Source organism: Lathamus discolor, chromosome 15 (genome assembly GCF_037157495.1).
Source record: "Lathamus discolor isolate bLatDis1 chromosome 15, bLatDis1.hap1, whole genome shotgun sequence".
NCBI classification, from domain to species: domain Eukaryota; kingdom Metazoa; phylum Chordata; class Aves; order Psittaciformes; family Psittacidae; genus Lathamus; species Lathamus discolor.
Window position 1 is genome coordinate 1,816,617 of NC_088898.1, and position 20,325 is coordinate 1,836,941.

A 20,325-nucleotide genomic window follows, 5' to 3' on the forward strand; every position below is an offset into this window, starting at 1 on the left:
GGTGTCACGCTGCGCAATGGGTGCCGCTGGCTGGGAAGGGGCCGCAGCGCTGGGGCCCCCTCTCACAGCGATGGGGACAGCTCAGCCGGTTCACGGCGGGCCACGCTGCAGGGAAACAGAGGGTCTGCTTCACAACGGAGCAGGAGGAACGTCACTTTCAGCCCGTGGACAAGAGGAGGGACAACGGAGGGTAGCAAATAGGTGGCTGTTACCATACTGCAAAGCTCGGGGGTCTTTGATGCCTCCCCAAGGCTTCTTCAGCGCCCTCAGCGGAGCCAGGCTCAGGCTGCTGCTGCTGGGGCTGCTCGGTACCTGGGCTCCCTAATAGCTTGTGAGAACTGAGGCAGCGCAGTGAAGTCGCAGGCTGACAGAATGGAGCTGTGTGGGCCCCTGTGCCGGGCTGCCCGCAGCAGCGTCCTGCGCCCAAGCAGCACAACAACGGTCGGCAGCTTCTTCGTAGTTTGTATTCAAAGAGAACAGAGCCCCAGTGCGATTAAATCTGAGAAAACAACTCTTTTATAGGTGGGGAAATGAAGCAAAAGTGGCCGCAGCGAGTGCACATGGCGGTGGGAGGACCCCAGTGCTGAGGCTGGAGGGAGGCATTCCTGCAGCAGTTGCGGTAACAGCACCCATGTTCGGGTGTCCGTTTACCCCTGCTGTGGTTGGACCCCACTTCTGGGGGACCCCAGCTCTGCGGGTGGGGAATAGCAAGGGGCAGGCGGGGAGCTGGGGCTGGCAGGGAAGAACCCGTGGGGACGCAGGAGGGCCATGGGGACCCCGTGCCAGGGCCATGGCTCAGCCGCAGGCTGGGGCAGGCAGGCGGGTGCCAGCCTGCAGGGGAGGAAGCGGAGGAGGAGTCAGCGCTGGCTGCGGGCCGCTCTCCCAGCCCGGGGCCGAGCAGGTGGAGCGATGGCAGCCGCGGAGATGGAGTGGCTGAGCCAGCGCTGCCCGCTGCCGCCCGCTGCCCAGGGCTGCCCCCGCCCGGGCCGCGCCGCCCTGCTCCTGGTAAGTGGGGTCCCTCCGTCTGGGGCTGCGGGGGATGCGATGGGAGCGCCGGCCCGAGGGACCACGGAAACACCTCTGCCTATGGGGAGCCTCGCAGGGACGGGGTGGTGCAGGCGGAGTGCGCTCCGTCCCTGCGGAGAGCACAGGGAACTCCCGAGGATGGATTCCCGCTTGCACCCGGAGCCCCGCAGCACGCTCGGCGCTGCCGCAGGCTGTGTCGGGGGTTTGTATTCCTTTCGACAGAACCTCCTCAAAACCGGGCAGAAAGTCCCAGCGCGGTAATTTTAAACCCTTGAAGCTGGTTTTAGTGCGGCGAAGCCAAAAGAAAGCCTGCAGGAGTTTCGGTCTCTCTAAACCCAGCTGGAATGCTGCTGCTCGGTGCTGTTCAGTGGAATGCTGACAGCTGACAGCAGGATTCTCAGTGTTGGTTGGGTTTATCAGGTTGTTTCACTGCTTCACTTTTGCACCATCCTTTGGCAAATACAATTGGGGGGGGGGGGCAAAAAAAGCAGCTTTTCTCTTTCTTCATAAAAAGAAAAGGGGGGGGAACCACCCAAAACTCCCCCAAGAGAGTGGTCACTCTTCAATGCAAACGGTCATGGGGATTTCCTCATCCCATGCACTTACATTTTCCGAGGAGATTAATGATTGCCGTGCTGAACAGGTCAGATTATGTTTTCTTTGCTAAGCAGGGAGCATGATTACATTCTAATCCGGAAAAATACATAGACCAGCATATTTCTGTTTAACTGTCTTGAGTAGCTCCTGGGATTTGTGGCATCGTATTTGCTAAATGGTTTAGTGGGGGAAAAAAGCACACAAATAAGCTCTAAAAATTCTTAAGAGAACCCTTGTGATAACAAAGAATATTTCCTCAGATGGGTTGGAAAAGAGGAGACAACCGATACAGCTCATCTGTCATGTTCCAAATGGGAATGAGCTCTTGTGGTGACAAGAGAGATTTTCCTTAATTCAATCTTAAGAGAACCCAATCTATGACATGGGCCCATGGAATGTTCAGAGGACAAAGGAGGGAGGAAATACGGAATATACTCTTAGTGTTATAAGCACCTTTTTCATCACTGTGGCTGAATAAGGGCCAGATGCTGTTTATTCCAAAACAAGACAAAAGACAAAGAGAGAGCAGCTGTGCAGAGCGGGCGAGTGCTGCAGCCCCGGGTACGGCACCGTCCTGCAGCCATTACTCAGCGCACCAAATTAACCTTGCCATTGCTGTTCCTGCAGCATCCTGCTGAGCTGATGGTGTATTTTCATGTGGCTGTTTATGGCATGTGGATACAAAGAGCAGCAAAGGGGCCTGGCAGCAATAATGGACACAAAACCAACCTGTTGCCACTGCGCTGCCAGCCTATGGAGAGGCTGTTCTTGTTTTCTGCAGCCCACTGACCAGAGACCTGGGCTGTGTCCATTAGGGGGTTTGTGCCCCAAAGGATGCAATTTCACTGTCCTATTAGTATGAGAGAATCAGGAAGAAATGAACTTAAAACCTGTGCTTAAGTCTTCTCTCCCTTGCCTGCTAGCGAGAGTCTCTATCATAGCCTGGGTGGGCTGTACAACATCCACCAGCAGGAGAGAGTAATTGTCCTTGCACAAACTGTCTTACCCCAGGGCTCTGCTCCCACATCAGGCTCCAGCCCAGCTCTGTTTTCCATGGGCAGATCCCTACCCCTACTTGACCTACTGTTCTCCTTTACACATCTGTGGGGAGGCAGAGAGTCCCATCCCCACTGATTCCCAGAGGGGTGGACACGCCTCACCCTGCAGCTAAAGCAGGAGAGATGTGTTTTAACAGAGACAACCAGTGATTTACCTCCTTATTCTCCTTTGGAAAACCAGTCGTGGCTGCGGACACTGTATGGTAGGGTCTGTAACCCAGAGGTCTGGGCACTTCTGGGCTGCTGCAGCCTCAAAACCTGACCCTTTCCTGCCCCATGGAAGGAGAATGGATCTCCCTCTGAGGATGTTTTCACTGAAGTTATGAGTAGCGTTACTGTAATGTTGAAAGAAGACCAGAGACTTCCCTCGAGCCACAGAAAAGTGCCTGCTTTTACAAAAGGCAGTATTTTCCCCTGGCATCATCACTCACACGTCTTGCATTTTAGGTGGTGACTCTGTCGTTGCTGATGTACCCGGTGCTGAGGAGCCTCACTCTTCAGCTGCACTCTGCCATCACCGGCAGCTACATCTCTGGGACTCACTCCATTGCCTTCATCAACTGCCTCAACGAGCAGATTGCCAAGGATATTGCAAGGTACAGAGACACTTCCCCTGATGGCTGCTGGAATTGTTTGAAATGGAAAAGCAAGCTTTATTCTTGGGGAATAAAGCTTTCCCGTGTCTCTTGAGAGCATCTGTACTTCCCTGCGCTTTGTACTTCTACCCAAATGGTGTTCCTTTTCTCCTACCCTCTCCTTGTCTCTCTGTACCATGTAACCACTCACCAAGAGCTGTGCTTTCTAAAAGAAAGCTGGCAATTGTCTCTGAAGTCAGTGCTGCAGTAGCATCAAGCCAATTCTCAGTTTATTCCACTGCCTTTCATTTTAAAGCCATGGCCCTAAATGTTGGGGTCCTCAGATGGATTAAGCCCCAGATCCATGTTCTCTGATCCAACAGAGTCTTTCTTCTTCTCTAGAGCAATACAGATAACAAATTGCAGCAGAGGTGTTTATGCAGAGGGATAAAGCACAGCACACTGCCATGAGAATAAGTATGAGACAGAAGTGGTCCACAGCAAAGAGGACCGGCCCTTCAGGCACCACCTGAAGCCTGCACTCTGCTGACCAAACTTCAGGGAATAAGGGTTTTGCCTTGATTTTTTCCCCTCTTTTAGCATATGAGACACTTTGCATGCTGTTTTGCATGCAGGTTGTTTTTCACACATCTGTCAGTCCCTGCCTCAATAGATGGTTTGTTCAAAGCACTGTAACTGTGTTGACTGGGGCCATGTTTATGATGGACCATGAAGTTTCCTGCAACACCTCCTGTGCTGTTTTCCCTGCTACCTTGCTGCTTGCCAAAACCTCTCTGTCTTCTGTAAAGCATTCCCAAAAAGTCATTCAGGAACTGACAGGCTTCTGAAAGGGATTTTGTGTCACCTTAAATACTGCAGCTGTAGGAGGAAATTCAAATAGGGTAATGTCTGCACTGCTCGGTGTCTTCTGCAAAAAGGAGTAGCTGTAGTGGCTGGTGAAAGAGCCTCAGTTCCCCAAACCGCTTCATCTCGACACCTTTGCAAATGTTTTCCACTCTTTGTCCCTTATCTTGCAGGGAAGGGAGGGGAAAGAAATCCCTCCCCATTGCTGAGTTGGGTGTACTTTGGTTGTGTTTTTACTGGTGGAGTAATTATTCCTTTGTTCTGGGATTTGGGTGAATGAGGCGTGGTTGTCGAGGGTGGCACGGGGCTTCTCCACTCATTTGCCTACACACCTTTTTCCTGTGCTGTTGCTTATTCTTCCTTTACATTGCTCAGCGGAGCACTCACTCTGCCAGATCAGTCTGCAAGGAAATTTCCACCGGTTTTAAGGAAAAAGGGTTCAATGTTTGGGAAAGCGGATTAACCGCAGATAGAATTCAGTATCCAGGCTGTGTGTTGTGTCCGTTCTGACCCAGTTTATCTGGATTGCTGTTAACTTTGAAGCCTCAGATGAACCCCCCGGGTCCACACAGATGTGCCCTCTCCCCTGTGCCTGCTGTGAGAAGCTGACCTCTTTGGGCTGGGTGATGTGGCCACTGCACCTCACATAAGAGCCGAGCAGCCTCGGGTTCTGCCTTAGACTTGTGCAGATCATTTTCCGTGCTTCTCTGCTTATTAATATTTCATGTGTCTCAGTTCAGCGCCTGCTGTGAGGCAGGGACACACATCAAGTGCCCAGCCCAAAGATATCATGTATTATGCAGATGTTTTCCACTGATCACATTCAGCTTTTTATGATGTTTCCCGTTCCCATGGCGGCCGCTTGTTTCCTCTGAGTTTGCTAGAACAAAGTTCAGGATCTCAGTTGGGATCACAGCGTATTGGAACAGAGCAGAAGCAATTAGAAGCTACCCACTCAAATCAAAAGGTTCCTGCACTAAAGTGACTTGGGGGATGCAGGCAGCAGAAACAAAAGGATTTGTGCCATGTGTTCGACATGACAAACGCAGCGGGGGATATCTCCGCTCCTGCTGCTGCAGTTTGTTGGTCTACAGATTAACTCAAGATGCTCTACAAGCATTAAATGCCTACCACTGGCTGCACATGGTGAGAGCAAACAAGTCAGAGCCTCCTCGATGGCTGTCCTCTCTGAGCCATGGGCAGGGAGAAGCCCATCTCCATCACCTTGCTATGCTTAGACATTAAACCCAATTCCTCCAGTTAGCCGGGTCCGGGCACTGGTTCTCCAGTGCAGTGCTGGGGTGGCAAGATGCTATAGGACGGTCGGGAAGGGCTGCTTTCTTCCCAGTGCTCTGGCAGCCCCCAAATCCTCCCTGACCTGCAGCAGAGCCTGAGCAGCCCCATGAGGGCACTTTCGCCTTGTGCTCATAGTTGCAAGGTACAAACCTCTATGGGGAAAGCAGGGCTGATAGTGCAGACAAACGCAAAGGAGCTGATGCACATTCAAACGAGAGCCCAGCGTTCCCTGTGGGACAAGGGCTGATTGCAAGGTGAGGTACAGTGGGGAAGCTCCTTCTGCTCCTCTTCAAGAGTTAAGTTTTGCAGGTTGTTGAATCAGGCCTTCCCGTATCTCATCACTCCGGTCTCCTCTGCGGTTCAAAGTCAACTAGAAGTTAAATGTTTGCATTGTCATAGCACTTGGTGCAAAGCAGTGCCCGGTGAGGCCAGTGTTAAGGAAAACCAAAGGAGAAGGCACTAGTGTCGTGCTTTACCAGAGCTGCTTGCAAGAGGGACGGGGCTGCCATGGCTGTGAGAAGGGCCCAGACATTGCTGTGGTCAGAAAACACAACATCTGACCTAGTTCTTCTCAAAATCCACCCTGAGATTGCTTCAGGGCTCTTTAATCACTTAAATATCACTTCTGCCGCGAGACCCAAGCAGCTCTGCAGTAACACATCAGCCCACAGCTAAAAGAAGCAGCCGGAGGGAAGGAATTTAATTTGGGCTTCAGATTTCTAGGACATTTTGGGTAGAAAAACCTTGATGTTGTTAGTTTAACAAGCTCCACATTTAATCTGTTACGCGAGGAAGGGGCACAGTTTGACAGCATAAATACATGTCAGGGAGACAAACCCCTTCTTAGCCATCCCAGACCCAGTTCTTGTGGCCAGGCCCTGGTGTCCCCATGGGGACATAGAATCATAGACTCATAGAATAGTTAGGGTTGGAAAGGACATCAAGATCATCCAGTTCCAACCCCCTGCCATGGGCAGGGACACCTCACACTAAACCATCCCACCCAAGGCTTCATCCAACCTGGCCTTGAACACTGCTAGGGATGGAGCACTCACAACCTCCCTGGGCAACCCATTCCAGTGCCTCACCACCCTAACAGGAAAGAATTTCCTCCTTAGATCCAATCTAAACTTCCCCTGTTTAAGTCTGAACCCGTTACCCCTTGTCCTGTCACTGCAGTCCCTGACGAAGAGTCCTTCCCCAGCATCCCTATAGGCCCCCTTCAGGTACTGGAAGGCTGCTGTGAGGTCTCCACGCAGCCTTCTCTCCTCCAGGCTGAACAGCCCCAACTTCCTCAGCCTGTCTTCATACGGGAGGCACTGGGCTGATGCCAGGCAGGGTCCTTGCAGTGTGTGAGGCACAGGTCCTGCGTGCTGCCCCGGGCCAGGAGCAACACCCAACCCAACTGCTCAGCAGGGAGTGCCCCAGAACCACGCCACGAGGATCTGAGCTGAAGTAGCTCCAGCTATAGGGCACCGCTGCATCTGCTTCCTCAGGGTAATAATTAACCCCAGATCCCAGGTCTCCAGCATCAAAGCTGCTGCTGACAGTCAGGGGCAGCACAAGGGGATGTCCCTGTGCCTGGGAGTGGGTGCGGAGCCACAGCAAGCTGGGACAGGCACTAACTCCTCCTCTTGTCTCACCCAGGGCCATCATGGATAAGAAGCTGGCTGCCTACGTGAACATCCTGCCCAAGAGCTCAGCCTTGTAAGTTGGGCTCAATATTCCCCAATGGAGGAGGCAAACCAGGCTCCCCAAGGGGAGGAGATGGACACCCCGAGCCCTGGGGAGAGGAGGCAGTTTCCAGAAGGCTGCTGTCTCTGTTGGTTGTTGCAGATGGTAAAGACGATCCTCACCCGTGCAAAGTGCTCTCAGCTTACTCAGGAGTGCAGATGCTCCCGCTGCCCATGGGGACTGCTTATTTATTGGTTACTTGGCTACATAGAGATCTAGCAAAGAGGAAGGTGATTTATGGGCCTAAGGATGTGGTGCTTGTTTTTAGAGGATCTAAAGAGCAGCAAAGACAGGGAGCAGAAAATTGGCCTTTACAGAATTAAGCAGCACTTTCAGGAAGGGAAACCAGCGTCTTTGACCTTGATACCTGTTCTGCAGGTATCCTCAGCCATCCATGCAAAGGGACTGCACTTGTTAAAGGGGTTAAAGAACAAAGCCATAAAACAGGGTGCTCTTAGAAGCACCCTGGCCTACCCCTGCACCCCCCAGACTCTCCCATAGCCCAGCTGAGGCTGCTGAAGTGGGGCAAACCCAGTAAAACCACTCCTCCCCTTGTGCCACAATGGCCAGAGCCGAGTTGCTCTTGCGCAGCCTTGCCTGCTTCAGCTGGTTCCTCCTCTGAGCGCCGCCTGAGAGACACCGCGACGCCTCCGACTGCCTCCTCGCACGGAACCCAGCACACAGATGAAATCCCGATGGCCTTTTGTCAACATAAATGTTCTGAGAGGTCGTTTCTGACTCAGGAGAAGCGCATCTCCTCTCCTGCAGGGAAAGAGAGGAGAAAACCAAGATGCTGCTGTACTCAGCTTCTCAGCCGCAGCCGTGCTACAGTCCCTGTGAGCACTGTTCCTAAGCTTGGAGCAGGGCCACCACTGCACAGCCCCACTGTGGCCACCCCAGTCCCAGCTCCTGTGCCCCACTGTCCCCTGGGGCAGCTCTCTCTAGACTGGCACAGCCAAGAAGGCTCAAGGGTGTGAATCCAGGGCGCTCAGTCACATGCACTGCAGCATTTGGGGCCAGTGATGCTTCTTGAGCACCACTGTGTAAAGGAACGGCCGTGTGCAGAAAGCACCAGGCAGGGAAGTGAACCTCCTCCCTGGGGTATCAGCAGGGCTGCAGCCAGAGCTGCATTTGCTGATGCTTCTTTTCTTTTAAATCTAGGTATTTCTGGGAAGGGGAACTGGAGGAATCCACTGAAATACTGCTGGTAAGTGACAATTCCCACAACACAAATTCCCCATCCCAGCCCAAGATTTGGGACAATACCCATGGACCTTGAGCACCCACCTGAGGGCATGGCAGTGGTGACTGGGGCTGGCATGCTGGATGGGTGCAGTGGGACTGTGCATGCAGGATTGCTCCATCCCCTTTACTTCCCCCTCGGGGTTTGTTTCAGTTTGGGTTTTTTTACTCTTCACAGCTGGTGAAAACAAGGACATCGAAAATAGGCGAATTGTCCAACTACGTCAGGTGAGGCTCTGGCTCTGCGGGAGCACTGGGTTTCCAGTCCAAGGTAGGCTGCCGTCTCCTGCTCAGGCTTTGCGAATCGGGTCCCTTGAGCCCCTTCCCACCCAGTAAGGGCGAGGCTAAGTGGTCCTGATGTACCTTGTGAGCTAGAAAAACCCACAGATGGCATCAGCAGAAAAGGGTGGCACAAATAGCAGCTCTTGGGCTTCAATCAGTCCCTCTGTCCTGGGTACAGGGAGGGATTCTCCTCCAAACACAGGTCATTCCCTGGCTGCCTCCAGGCAGGATTTCCTGTGTTTCCCAAGCACTGGGTGGTGAGCAGAGCCAGCTTTGGGCCAGGGCCCCTGGCAGTCAGCTGCTGGCTGCGGTAAACCCCAAACTCGAAGCAACATTCTCACATGGCAAAAAGAAGATGCGGGTGCTTTGAAGTCAGCGCACGGCTGGGAGCGGAGACCTCTGCTTCCTGCGCCTGCGAGCGGGGCTGCTGGTGACACTGCTCCTCTGCGTCTGTTTCCACTTTAGATCCATCCATCCCTTTGAAATTCCCGAAACCATCAGCCTGCCTATTGACCAAGGAAACCCTCTCTACCTCAAATGGCTGGAGGAAAGTGTCCCACAGGACTAACTGAGAAGTACAGAAAGCACCAGGTAAAACGTGCTGAGCCCCGCTGGTCTCCCTGTGCAGGCTGACACAAGGAAGCAGTTTGTATCTTCACGGGTTTGCTCATAACACAGAAACTTGGATTGGGAATATCATTTGCACTCGAAACCTCCCCTCCTTGGCCTGACCCTGTGCTCCAGGATGCACCGAGCAGCCCGGAGGCAGCAGGATGTGGCTGGGTGCCCTGCAATGCGCTGGTTCACACCCTCTGCTGCTGCCATGCAACGTGCTGGTTTGAGTCCTACAGAATCCAAGGGAGCAGCAGACTTAAGCAGGTGCTGCAAGGATTTACCAGGAGCTGCAAGCAGCACACACACTGAGCCTACCCGCCGAGCTGGGCTGAGCTAGGCTCAGATGAGCAACATCTATGGCCAGTTCAGGGAAAGCAAGTGCAGCAGGACCAGGACATCACAGGCCTGCATCCCCTACCCACACCTCAGCAGTGGCTTTCTACCCAGGCCATGTTTAACCTTGCAAAAAGATGCTCACATTAATAGTTTAATGGGATATAACTTATGGAACAGGATCAAGTTATTTGTGTGACTGGGAAGGGATTAAACAGCAGTGTTTCTTACCTGGGCAGGCTCAGTGTTGATGCAGTTTGCTGGTACAGTGAGCTGGGCAAGAGGAAGGGCTCATCGTGGGTTTGCATTGACTCTCCTTGGCCTGACGTTGACTGATGCTCCACTGGCTCCCATCTGCCCATTTTGGGCTCATAATAAAGTGGTGCAGGGCATTCAAGCAGGCTTGTGTGGCCCCATCAGCTCTCAGAGGAGGTGCAGGGAAGAAGAGACAAGAAGGAGAATGGTCTGAGCTCTGAGAGCAGGAAACAGCAGTGCTAAACTCAAAGAAACTGACCCCAGTCTCCCCTTTGCATCCTTCTGCTGTTCTTGTGCTTCACAGCAGCATCTCTCCAGCTGAGGGCACATCTCACCCTGGCACGGAGCACGGCTCAGCAATGGACACCTGCCTGGGAGCACACACTGACCCCCAGTGCCCAAACTCAATAATCCTGACACTCCAAAGAACCAGTGATGTTAGAAAACACCTCGACTTTTTAATTGTACATCAGACATATTAATTACAACTTGGGTATAACAAGGGCTGGTTATTACAAGCAGCAACCTGAACTCATAAATCTTTAGAAGGTGCACAGAGTCATTATAATTATCTATTACAGCTAATACAAAATATACTCTGCAACAGAGATAGTTTTTAAGGCTCCACATTCAATTCTCTGCAAAAGGCCAGCAGGAGAAACAAGGGAACAGAGGGAGAGGTGAGGAACCAAGGCCACATGTTGGGTGCTCGCACCCATGCAGTGGCCATTGGTCATCCCACGGGAATAATCCCCCTCCATGGCCCTGGCACAGCTCTTGGCAGCCCCTGGACTCCCAGGCAGCAACTTGGACAATAACAAGGGCTTCACAGGCACTTGTGAAAGGGGAATACTTAAGTGACCCTTTGGTGACGAAGCCAAGGCAGGATGGGGAGTAACCAGGTTGGCTGCAGGAGCTGCACCTCTCCCTGTAGGGATGGGGGGTCCCATCTCCCAAAAGGATGACACCTTCCAGCCCCATGGGACAGCCCCAGTGGTGATAGGGGAGAGATGAGGAGGACAACGTTAAAAATCTCTTTCTCTCTTAGAACAAAAGAAATCTAACAAATACATCTGATGCTATTAGAATTCCTTTAAAAAAGACAACTGCTTTGCTCCTGAACACCCTGGCTCTATTGCTTTAGTTAGAGAAGGGGCTGCTCCTCCCCTTCTGCAGACAAATCAACCTCACATGCTCACAAACATCCACACCACACTGGTAACAGAAAGCACAAGGAAGGCACAGCCACGAGGCCACCAGGATGATCGTGAGGACCTGGTACAACCCCTCCCCATGCCCCTGCTGTCCTCTTCAGCCTTTTTGGTTTGTCTGCTTGTTTGGCACATTCAGGACAAGAATTCCCATGGGAACAAAGGCCTCAGGCTCCAGTCTGTGCAATGCCCGTGGTGGTTTTAAGGCAAGGGTGTATCTTTTGGCTGATCTCTTCCAAGACCGTGATTGTCAGAACAGGGAAACGAAGCTGGTGCATCACCGCACACAGTCCAGGTCAGGGGACCAGAGCAACCACGTGCATCTGCCCCGCAGCCACAAAAGCTGGCCACAGGGCTGTTGACAGGGCATTTCCCCCTCATTTAAAACAAACCACATTCCTTTAATGAATGGATTTATGAGGAGGAGGAAAACCCCATACACTCTGGTAAGAGTCACCCACAGTCTCCTATAGGCACAGGGACGGGCAGTGAAAGGCCAGGTGAGGGAGGTGCTTTCTGCTTTGGCAGCAGGACCCCCTCAAGTCTGCACTGTAAGGCCTGGACGTGACATCTGTCTGTGTGAGCAGGTTGTGGGGTACCCCCTAAGAGGCTTCCCCAGGGGCACCCAGCCATGCTGGGGGACCCTTCTGGAAAGGCCAGACCCATTCACTGCTCTTACCACCACCATGGTGGTGCCTTGGGCTCGGACAAAGGCTCCATCAGGAAAGCGGAGCTGGGCCACACTCTGCATATACATGGCCATTGAAGTAACAGTTATTAAAACAGCAAGGCTGCGGGTTTCACCAAGGGCAGCACCACTGAAGGCACCAGCTCCAGTGCTGCCTCCAGCCATGGTGGTTCCCGAGGATCCGGCCCCAGCCAGGACCACCAGCACGGAGAGGTCCCAGCCCTGCCGCAGACGAGCTCCTCTGATTCATAGCGAGGGGTTCCCATCATCCCCATCTCCTCTGGTCCTGCTCTGGGAGAGGTTCTGGGGCTGGCAGGGCTCAGTACGGGGTCGTGCCTTCCCATTCCACCAGGTACTGCACCTTCCCCTCCAGCGTCACCCTTCGCGCCAGCACCTGGTACTTCTCCCCGCACACCAGCCTGCCTGCTGCCCCGAAGTAGCTGCTGATGGAGGACTTGAGGTGGGAGAGGGAGGAGTCGTCCTCGCTGATGCTCTCGAAGGTGTGGCTGTCGATGCCGTCATCGGTGCGGTCGGGGCCGCAGGCTGCCTCGCTGCCCTCGGGGGTGCCCGTGGCCGGGCGCCCGCCCATCTCCCCACCTCTCCTCTTGGCCCCCGCCGAGGCGTACGCTGCTGATGACAACTTGCGCTTGCGGCTGCCCACGGTCCTCTGGCTGCGCGAGTGGACAGAGGAGAGGTGAGGGCAGCACCCAAAAGGTTGCCCCTGCACCGTGCTTGCTGTACCCACTGTGACCATGGCGGGATCAGGCTGGGAACTGGGGTGAGCCCAGGAAGGACCAACAGCTCTGACCCTGCACACCCAGCGAGGCTTCAGGACCAGAAAGGAAAGGCTCCCTGATGTGTCCCCACATCAGGACATGAGGGTGCTGTGGTGGGAAAGGGGCAGCCCCTTACCTCCCCAGTGCCACTGGCTCCCCAGTGGAAGGGCTAAGGGGCACAGCGCTCACCTGGACTCATAGGAGAGGCTTGTGGTGGCTGAGCCAGAGGTGCTGGCAGCATCTGTGGAGTCCACATCCGACAGGAAAGTCTGTCCCGAGCTGGCACTGGAGACAAGATGCAGCATCAGCCCCAGCCTGGTGCGAGGGTTGCTGCGGGCCATTCCATCCCCAGCCCTGCCTTCACACTTGGGTGTTTAACCACCCCCTGGCCACCCACAGCCCTGCCCCGGCTGCACGGACCTTTTCAGGCTCTGAATTTCATCCAGTGTGAAGTCGAAGATGCTGGCCAGGTGGTGGTTGGTGCTCCAGGCCGAGGTGAAGTCGCTCTGCGCCGCGAAAACAAGCTCAGTCGTCACTGCCGAGCGGAGCGGTGCTGCCCGCGGCCCCGGCATCGTCCCCCTCTGCCCGGGAGCCACCGCGCTCCTTCCCCTGGGAAGCGGGCTTGGCACAGAACGTTTGCAAACCCCAGGGCGAGGGACAGGGGCTCTCCCTCCCCGCAGGAGCGGGGGAACCTTGTGGGGAGCCCCAGGGATGGGAATGGGGGTCCCACTCAGCTGCTAAGCCCGGGGTGGTTGTGCAGAGGAGGGGGCAATGGACTCACACTGGGAATGGCATCCTCCAGCAGAAACTTGGCCCTCTTGTGCCGTGCTGCTCGCCGCTTCTGCTGCTGGAGCTGCCGTGGCAGCAGGCTGCAGAGCAAGCGGAGGTGAGGGGGGTGACACCACCCCAGGGGTGTAGAAACAAGGGGTGCCTGGGTCACTTTGGTCTCTCACCTCTCTTTATGGACGTATTTGCTTTTTCCCCTCTTCTTCAGCTCGCAGGAGCCGCTCTCTCCCACACCGGGGGCTTTCTCTGGCAGCACCTTGCTGGGGGGGTTTGGTGGGACGCGGATGCGCAGACGGAAGATGCATTTCTTCTTTTTGATTTCCTTCCCACACAGAAACCTGGGAAGTGAAGGGGAGGAAGCAGCCCTCAGGCAGGGGGAACACGGGAGCATCCTGCATCCCACTGCATCTCCATCACTGGGTCTCACCTGCTTTTGTAGCTGTTGAGGGCATTGAGGAGGTGGGGGCCGCGCTCGGAGATGGGGGTACCCGTCAGCTGTGGGAGATGGCAGTGCTCAGGCAGGGCCGTGATGCAAAGGCTGCTCTCCAGCCCCATCCCAAGCTGCACAATTTTACCTTCCCGAGCTGCAGCGGGTCCCAGTGGTGGTTCACGAAGGCCAAGATCTCCTCGAAGTCAAAGTATTTCTTCTTGCTCTGTACACCCAGGTTGTAGAGGGCGAGATGGACGACATCCACCCTGCAGGAGCGATGGGGTTGGGAGGGTCAGCAGCCCACCCTCTCACCAGCAGGATGGTTTCAGTCCAGTTTTCCAGCTTTTGAACAGGCCTCAGCCCTGTGCTCTTGCTGCAGTTAGGCACAGTACATCTTATTCATGTGAACTGCAGCCAGATAGCAAGCTCTGAAAGCTGTGGCTGCCCCATCCCTGGCAGTGCTCAAGGCCAGGTTGGACACAGGGGCTTGGAGCAAGCTGCTCCAGTGGAAGGGGTCCCTGCCCGTGGCAGGGGTTGGAACTGGATGAGCTTTAAGATTTCTTCCAACCCGAAACATTCGCAGCAGGCCATCAGCACCAGTAACAGAGCCAAGCACAAGGGGAGCAGCAGGGAGCAGCTAGGCTGCCAGCACTGTTAATACACTTGACAAAGTGCTTTCAGACCATCAAGGTACACTTGATGGTACAAAGGAGCTGGGGCTGTTTCTTACCATCGCAGGGGCAGGCGCTTGATGTATTCAGGTCCCTGGTTGCACACAGAGCAGAAAAACACATAGAACCTGGAAAACAGCAGGGAGGGAGAGCGCTGGGGTGGGGGTCACCCCACAGCCATGCAGGGCCTAGGGAAGGGTGGGGTGAGGAAGAGTGCTTTAGTTGCTAACAGTGACAGCATGGCCAGGAGGAGCTGAGCTCTGCGGGATGGGGCCACCCGCTTGCACCAGGGCAGCAGGATCAGAGAGACATGGACTGGGGATGCGTCCATGCATGAGCGCTCCTGGGAAGCCAGTTCTGACACCCAGCACCAGCCCAGCAGAGTCTGGAAGGGACGTACCGGTCCCCAAACATCATAGGGTCGTTGAGGCACTGGGTGCAGGCTTCATGGAACCACTGCCGGCAGCGGTAGCACTGCAGCATCTTCAGGTACCACCTGGGGAGGGAGAGGAGGTGGGTGACAGTGAGGGCAGCGTGTGGCAGCCACTGCCCTGGCCCCCTCCCAAGCACACAGACCCCAACCAGGGAAAGAAAGTCTGGCCCCAACTTGTACTGAATGCAGCCACAGAGGCAGGTGCAAACAGAGTCTCCATGAACGAGCAGAGATCTGGATGGCAAAGCCAGGACAGTGCCCTGCAAGCTGGGGACTTGTCTCCTGGAAGGGATAAAATCCCGACCCTGATCCCACCTTCATTTGTGAATGCTCTTCCCCACCAACCCAGACACAGCCACCCTGCCGGCAGGCAGAGGCTTACTCGCCGGGGCCGCCGCAGTAGCAGTAGCACTGCTGCTGGTTGGTCCGGTGTGGGGAGTCCCACTCGAGCAGGTCGGGGTTGTAGGACAGCACCATCTTGACAGCTTGCAGTGTCTTGGCAATGGCCCCTTTCTTCAGGGCACCCCCTTTCTGCAGAGGTGAGCAGGATAAGGGTCAGTACAGTCACTTGAGGGCCGCATCCTGCACCAAGGGTGGGCAGCACAAGGAGCTGGGAACCCTGGACAGCCCCACTCACCCTCACAGCCAGGGCAAATATGCAGCGGCGGCAGAACCACGGTGTCCCCAGCGGGCTCTCGCCGCCACTCGCCACCGGGACATGGCACTGCTGGTGATAACCTGTGGGAAGGCTCAGCATGAGCACTGCCGGGCTGGCTGGCCCCTCACCCCGTGGTGGGACACAGCAGATCATGGTGGTCAGCAGGTCCACACTCACCCAGCCCGCACTTCCCGCAGATGAGGATCTCATTCATGGGACCCGACGTCTGTCCCAGGCAGATGTTGCACTTGGGCTCCTCTCCGGGGACACCGGCTGCAGGATGGAGATGGCGGAGCTGGGGATGTGCAGCGCACAGCCCCATCTCTGTGGTGCTGGGAAGGACTCGCAGACACGACAGTGGAAAGGGAGGACAGGGAAGCACTCACCATGCTGGATGTCCTTCCAGAGGACCCAGTACTTGGAGTTGTCCTCAAACGTGACAAGGCAGCTTTGTTTGGAGCCACTCACCTGCAGGAAGAAAGTGCAAGGAACTGTCAAGCATCAGCTCCCATTCCCAGGGCTTCCCTATTTTCCCTGGTGATCGGCCCTGCCTCTGGAGCTGTGGGAAGTTGGGTTCTGGGTACAACACCCAATGGCAGGACATCAACCCAAAATGCCCCAGTGACCACAGGACATGCTGCAGCCCAGGCCAGCAACCCTCTGAGCCACAAGGTGACCCCGCAGTGGTGCTACCTACACTTGGAGTGCCCACGTTACCCTTTCTGGGTGCCCACGTTACCCTTTTGATCTTCCCAAGGTAATAGAGCCCATCGGTCCAGCGGCACAGCACGTACTGCCCCTCCGTCAGCTTGACCATGAGCTCTCTGCAGCCGCTGCCCCTCCGTGCCACAGCCGGTGCTTGCTGGACACGGCCAGCAGCAGCATAGACATCCCGGATGATGGGGTTGAGCTTGGCGGTCTCCATCAGCAGAGCCTGGAGAGGATGCACATGGTCATCACCCGGCCCTTGCACTGTGACGCTAGGCACCCATCGCCAAGCATGGTGTGATGGAGAGTTTTACCAGGAGCATTGAGCTGGGGCTGGCTCAGCCCCACCAGTGGGGTTCAGGACCCACAAAATAAGTGCTGATGAGACAGGTTAGTTCATCTGAAATCAAAGGGAGCAGCTAAAATCTCTGCTAATATTGAACAAGAATGAGTTAACCCCCTGAGCGCCTTAGCTCCTGCAGCACAGAGCCACTCTGTGTGACACAGGGACATGCCACAGGCCTGCACCAGCTCAGACCGGAGCAGGCGCACATGAGAAAGAATGGCTTTAAATCTAATGTGATTTTAAGTCACACTTTCCCAGCAGTTCCACGGGCTCAAAAGTGATAGGCACACTGCATGCGCAGGGAAGCGGCAGCACCACACACGGCGAGGGCAGGCGAGCAGCCGAGTTTCACTACGGAAAGGTTTGGAGTGTGGGAGGCACAGAAGCCGTCTCCACCCGGCAGCACCGACCCTGCAGCTGCGATCCCCGACAGACACCACCAAATCCGCAGCAGACACCAGCAAAGCCCTATCAGACGTCCCTAAATCCCCACCAGACACCAGTAAAGCCCCGGCAGGCATCAGTAAAACGGCTTAAAAGTTACTTTGCTCCTCTCTGCGCTGCCGTCGCACGCGTGGCGCCGCGGATCACACCACGAACCCTGACCACGCCGTGCGCGACACGAGCTCCCTCTTGCCCGCGCCCCGCGGGTCACGGCGCCCGCGTTGCCCGAGCACGGCCGGGCAGGAGCGATGGAGCTCTCGGCGAAGCGGCGGGCGCGGGGCTGGCGGGAGCCGCGACATGTCACCGGCAGCGCGGCTTCTCGCCGCTACGAAACCGGCGGCAGCTCCGCGGCCCCCCGCACCCGGGGAGCGCGCCCGGTGGCGGGGGCGCAGCTCCCGCCGCTCCCCCCCCCCCCCCCCCCCAAAATCCCGGCCCCGCGCACACGGGTGGGAGCTCCCCCACCGGGAAGAGGCAGCGGAGGGGGGGGGGGGGAGGGGGGTGCGCTCCGAGCCGTCCCCTTGTCCCCGCCGCCAGCCCCGCGGATGAGCGGGAGAGCGGCGGGTCCGGCCGCACCTGCCGGGCGGGAGCAACGGGGGCAGCCCCGGGAGCGGCGGCCGCGGGCCCCGCCGCCATTGGCTCATTCAAAGGCGCTGCGGCGCCGTCCGTTCGTCCGTCCATCCCACCGCCCTCCGTCCGTCCATCCCACCGCCCTCCGTCCGTCCGTCCATCCCTCCCTCTGTCCGTCCGTCCATCTCTCTGTCCGTCCATCCCTCCCTCCCTCCGTCCCGGCCCCGTGTCCCCGCAGCGCCGCCCTTACCAGTGCCCTGCGCGGCCCCGCGCGCGGCCCGCTCCGCCGCCGTTACCGCCGCCCGCTCCGGGTCAGCGCCCGCCCGCCCGGGGCCCGCGGCGGGGAGCGAGGGCGCGCGGCGGGGGCGCCATCTTCCCGCGCTTCCCCCCTTGACGTCCCGCTTATGCAATTAGCGCGGGGCCGCCCCCGCCGCCGCCCCGAGCGCATCGGCCGGGCTCGGCGCGGACCCGGGCAGCGAGCGCGGAGGAGGCGCTCGGACTGCGGTACCCGCGCCCCCAGGGGGTACCGGCTGCCCCCCCCCCTCCGGTAACTGCGTCCGCCCCCTTTGGGGTCCCTGCTCCTCCCACCCGTGCGGTACCTGCCGCTGCCCTACGTTGGTACCGTCACACCCAGAGCCCCACCGAGGCGCTCCGCATCCCCACATGCACCGTCACCCCCACGTGCCCGCTGCACCCACAAACTGGGGATCCCTGGGGCATCTGGGGGTCTCTGAGGGCACCCAGGGCCAGCCATGCACGCGGAGTCCTTGAAGAGGGCACCGTCACCCTGTGACCGACACGAGGGACCGCCCTGACTCTGTGTGTGTGCGTGTCCCTTCTCGGATTAGGAGCTGCAGGCAGGGAGGGCACCCCTGGGGCCCCCTGGATGGGGTGTGGGCAGGGGTGCGCTGCCTGCGAAGCATTGTCCTGCGTGAGGGAACAACCTGTGCTCGCCGGGATTCCTAGAAACGGGGGGAGCCTTTCTCTGAATCGCAACAGAGAAAATCACTGAAAAAATGCTCGTGTCGGTGCCAAGAAGAAATCTTACGGGTTTGCTGTTTGTTGGAAAGTGCTGCCGAAAAAGAAACGCTTCCAGGCCTGCTCAGGCAGCAGAGAAGCTGATTCCTGGTGCAGGGTCTGGGCCAAGCCCAAGCAGAGTCGACACAGATTTTATTGCCTGTAAGGGATGAGCAGCGTGCGGTGGGCTCCCTGCACCGGAGGCCAGACCACCTGCAAAAGAGCCTGTCCTGCAAGTGAGCAGCTCTGCAAGTGAGGGCTGAAACACCTTGAAACACCTTAGGAATGACTTCTTTTTATCAAACTGCCCCATAAAACGTCAGTGTCTGAGCACTCCTCGCACCATGACTGGCCCTTGGCACCGTGCAGGTGATGCTGCACCCGTGATGCTTTGGGTTCCCCCAGTGACAGATGCCCTAAGGCTGTTCTCTTGGGCTTTGCAGTCCTGTGTGAGTGAGACAAAGCCCACTGAAACATGAGGGTGGTGGCGGGTGGGGGCTTGACATGCTGGTCCTCGCTGTGCTAAACCATGCCATGCTATCGCTACACCCTATGGCTGGGCCCATGTTTAGGCAGCTGAAAGAAATGGCAGCTCATTCCCCGGTGTTCAACACCTTCCTTCTCCTGCACGGGGAACCTGACACATCTCCAAACCAGCCAAACCACCAAACTCTGCCGTGAGTCACAATGTGCTCGCTGTGAGTCACCGCAGATTAAAATAGCTCTTGCACCATCGCTCTCCCCTTGGACAAACGCCGCCACTCACTTGCCTGCAGCCGGTGGTGCCGGTTTGCCCCATCCCATCCCCGCGTGGTGCTGGTGGAGCCACACACGGGGATGTTCCTACACTCTCCTCCCCACCACCATGGGTTGTGTTTGCAGCATCTTGGTGGTTTGCCATGGAAATGCGGATGATGTGACATGTAAATCACACACTGGATTGAGTTCACCACGTGTAAGCAGGGTTATAACCTTACCAAAATCCCTCTGGCATGGAGGGCACCCCAAACATGGCACCTGCCAATGGAAAGAGCCCAGTGACATTGCCCTGGAACTTAAGTCCCAAACAGAAAGAAAAAAACACCAGGAATCAGAGATGCATCCTCTCTTTCCTAACATGAATAAAGCTACACAATCATTTAACTCTGGTTTCTTTGTGGGTGTTGCTGCCATGCCATCCCTGTCGAGCCTAGCCTCAGCTCCTACTGCCATGAGCTAGGGATGCTGCTCTCCTCCTCCTCTTCCTTGTCCTTTTTCTCCTCCTTCTTTTTCTTTGCACACCCAGCTTTTCCCACACACCTTTGTGGAGTCAGGGAAGCTGCTGGAGACCCCTTTTCTTTGGCACCATGTGAAGGCTCACAGCCCCTGACAGACACTGGTGCGGTAGCAGTGCTAGGACACAGCTGAGTGACTGGCTCTGCACCAGTGGCCTCCAGGGACCTCAGTGGGACAATGCCAGACACGCGGTGCTGGGGACAGAGCACCCACCTGGGCCCATGCTGACCTGAACATCTCCGTGCTGCTCTCACATCCCCAGCTGAAGAGACCTCGGTGCCCATCGTGCAGAGCTGTCAGAAGATGCTGACCTGCTCTCCATGCCACAGAAGCAGGGAAGCCCCTGGTTAAATCCCATTGTTGGAAGCAGAATATCCTGTAAGCAAATGAGCAGAAATAATGAGACCCCAAGCAATGGTGCAAAGCCAGGCGCTGGTG

The 20,325-nt window shown here is 56.4% G+C and overlaps 2 protein-coding genes across 7 annotated transcripts; one reads left to right on the forward strand and one right to left on the reverse strand.

Annotated features, from left to right (window-relative positions):
- Nucleotides 1-840: 840 nt before the first annotated feature.
- Nucleotides 841-10,395, forward strand: CUTA (cutA divalent cation tolerance homolog). 4 transcript variants are annotated; one of them, XM_065695411.1, is made up of 7 exons: nucleotides 841-1,005; nucleotides 3,129-3,277; nucleotides 7,064-7,123; nucleotides 8,312-8,357; nucleotides 8,571-8,620; nucleotides 9,140-9,265; nucleotides 9,862-10,395. In XM_065695411.1, the coding sequence occupies exons 1-6, from the start codon at nucleotides 910-912 to the stop codon at nucleotides 9,240-9,242; spliced, it is 504 nt and encodes a 167-aa protein (XP_065551483.1). In that variant the 5' UTR covers nucleotides 841-909; the 3' UTR covers nucleotides 9,243-9,265; nucleotides 9,862-10,395. The 4 variants fall into 4 exon arrangements, with proteins under 4 accessions (XP_065551483.1, XP_065551485.1, XP_065551484.1 ...); XM_065695413.1 differs by having other exon boundaries at nucleotides 10,182-10,395; XM_065695412.1 differs by lacking the exon at nucleotides 9,862-10,395 and adding an exon at nucleotides 9,353-9,852.
- Nucleotides 10,311-20,325, reverse strand: PHF19 (PHD finger protein 19). 3 transcript variants are annotated; one of them, XM_065695408.1, is made up of 15 exons: nucleotides 18,195-18,395; nucleotides 16,270-16,464; nucleotides 15,917-15,998; nucleotides 15,708-15,803; nucleotides 15,510-15,610; nucleotides 15,255-15,403; nucleotides 14,840-14,935; nucleotides 14,499-14,567; nucleotides 13,914-14,034; nucleotides 13,766-13,833; nucleotides 13,506-13,676; nucleotides 13,334-13,421; nucleotides 12,973-13,058; nucleotides 12,742-12,837; nucleotides 10,311-12,447 (listed from the first exon to the last, which is right to left on the reverse strand). In XM_065695408.1, the coding sequence occupies exons 1-15, from the start codon at nucleotides 18,258-18,260 to the stop codon at nucleotides 12,096-12,098; spliced, it is 1,836 nt and encodes a 611-aa protein (XP_065551480.1). In that variant the 5' UTR covers nucleotides 18,261-18,395; the 3' UTR covers nucleotides 10,311-12,095. The 3 variants fall into 3 exon arrangements, with proteins under 3 accessions (XP_065551480.1, XP_065551478.1, XP_065551479.1); XM_065695406.1 differs by lacking the exons at nucleotides 10,311-12,447; nucleotides 18,195-18,395 and adding an exon at nucleotides 20,101-20,325 and having other exon boundaries at nucleotides 12,529-12,837; XM_065695407.1 differs by lacking the exons at nucleotides 10,311-12,447; nucleotides 18,195-18,395 and adding an exon at nucleotides 16,553-17,111 and having other exon boundaries at nucleotides 12,529-12,837.

Coding starts and splice junctions, on each gene's coding strand:
- CUTA (XM_065695411.1), top strand. CDS start 910: ATGGCAGCCGCGGAGATGGAGTGGCTGAGCCAGCGCTGCCCGCTGCCG. Junction 1,006..3,128: donor GCCGCGCCGCCCTGCTCCTG/GTAAGTGGGGTC, acceptor CTTGCATTTTAG/GTGGTGACTCTGTCGTTGCT. Junction 8,621..9,139: donor GAATTGTCCAACTACGTCAG/GTGAGGCTCTGG, acceptor TTTCCACTTTAG/ATCCATCCATCCCTTTGAAA.
- PHF19 (XM_065695408.1), bottom strand. CDS start 18,260: ATGTGGGGATGCGGAGCGCCTCGGTGGGGCTCTGGGTGTGACGGTACC. Junction 15,999..16,269: donor ACCTTGGGAAGATCAAAAGG/GTAACGTGGGCA, acceptor TTCTTCCTGCAG/GTGAGTGGCTCCAAACAAAG. Junction 13,059..13,333: donor TGGAGGATGCCATTCCCAGT/GTGAGTCCATTG, acceptor TTCGCGGCGCAG/AGCGACTTCACCTCGGCCTG.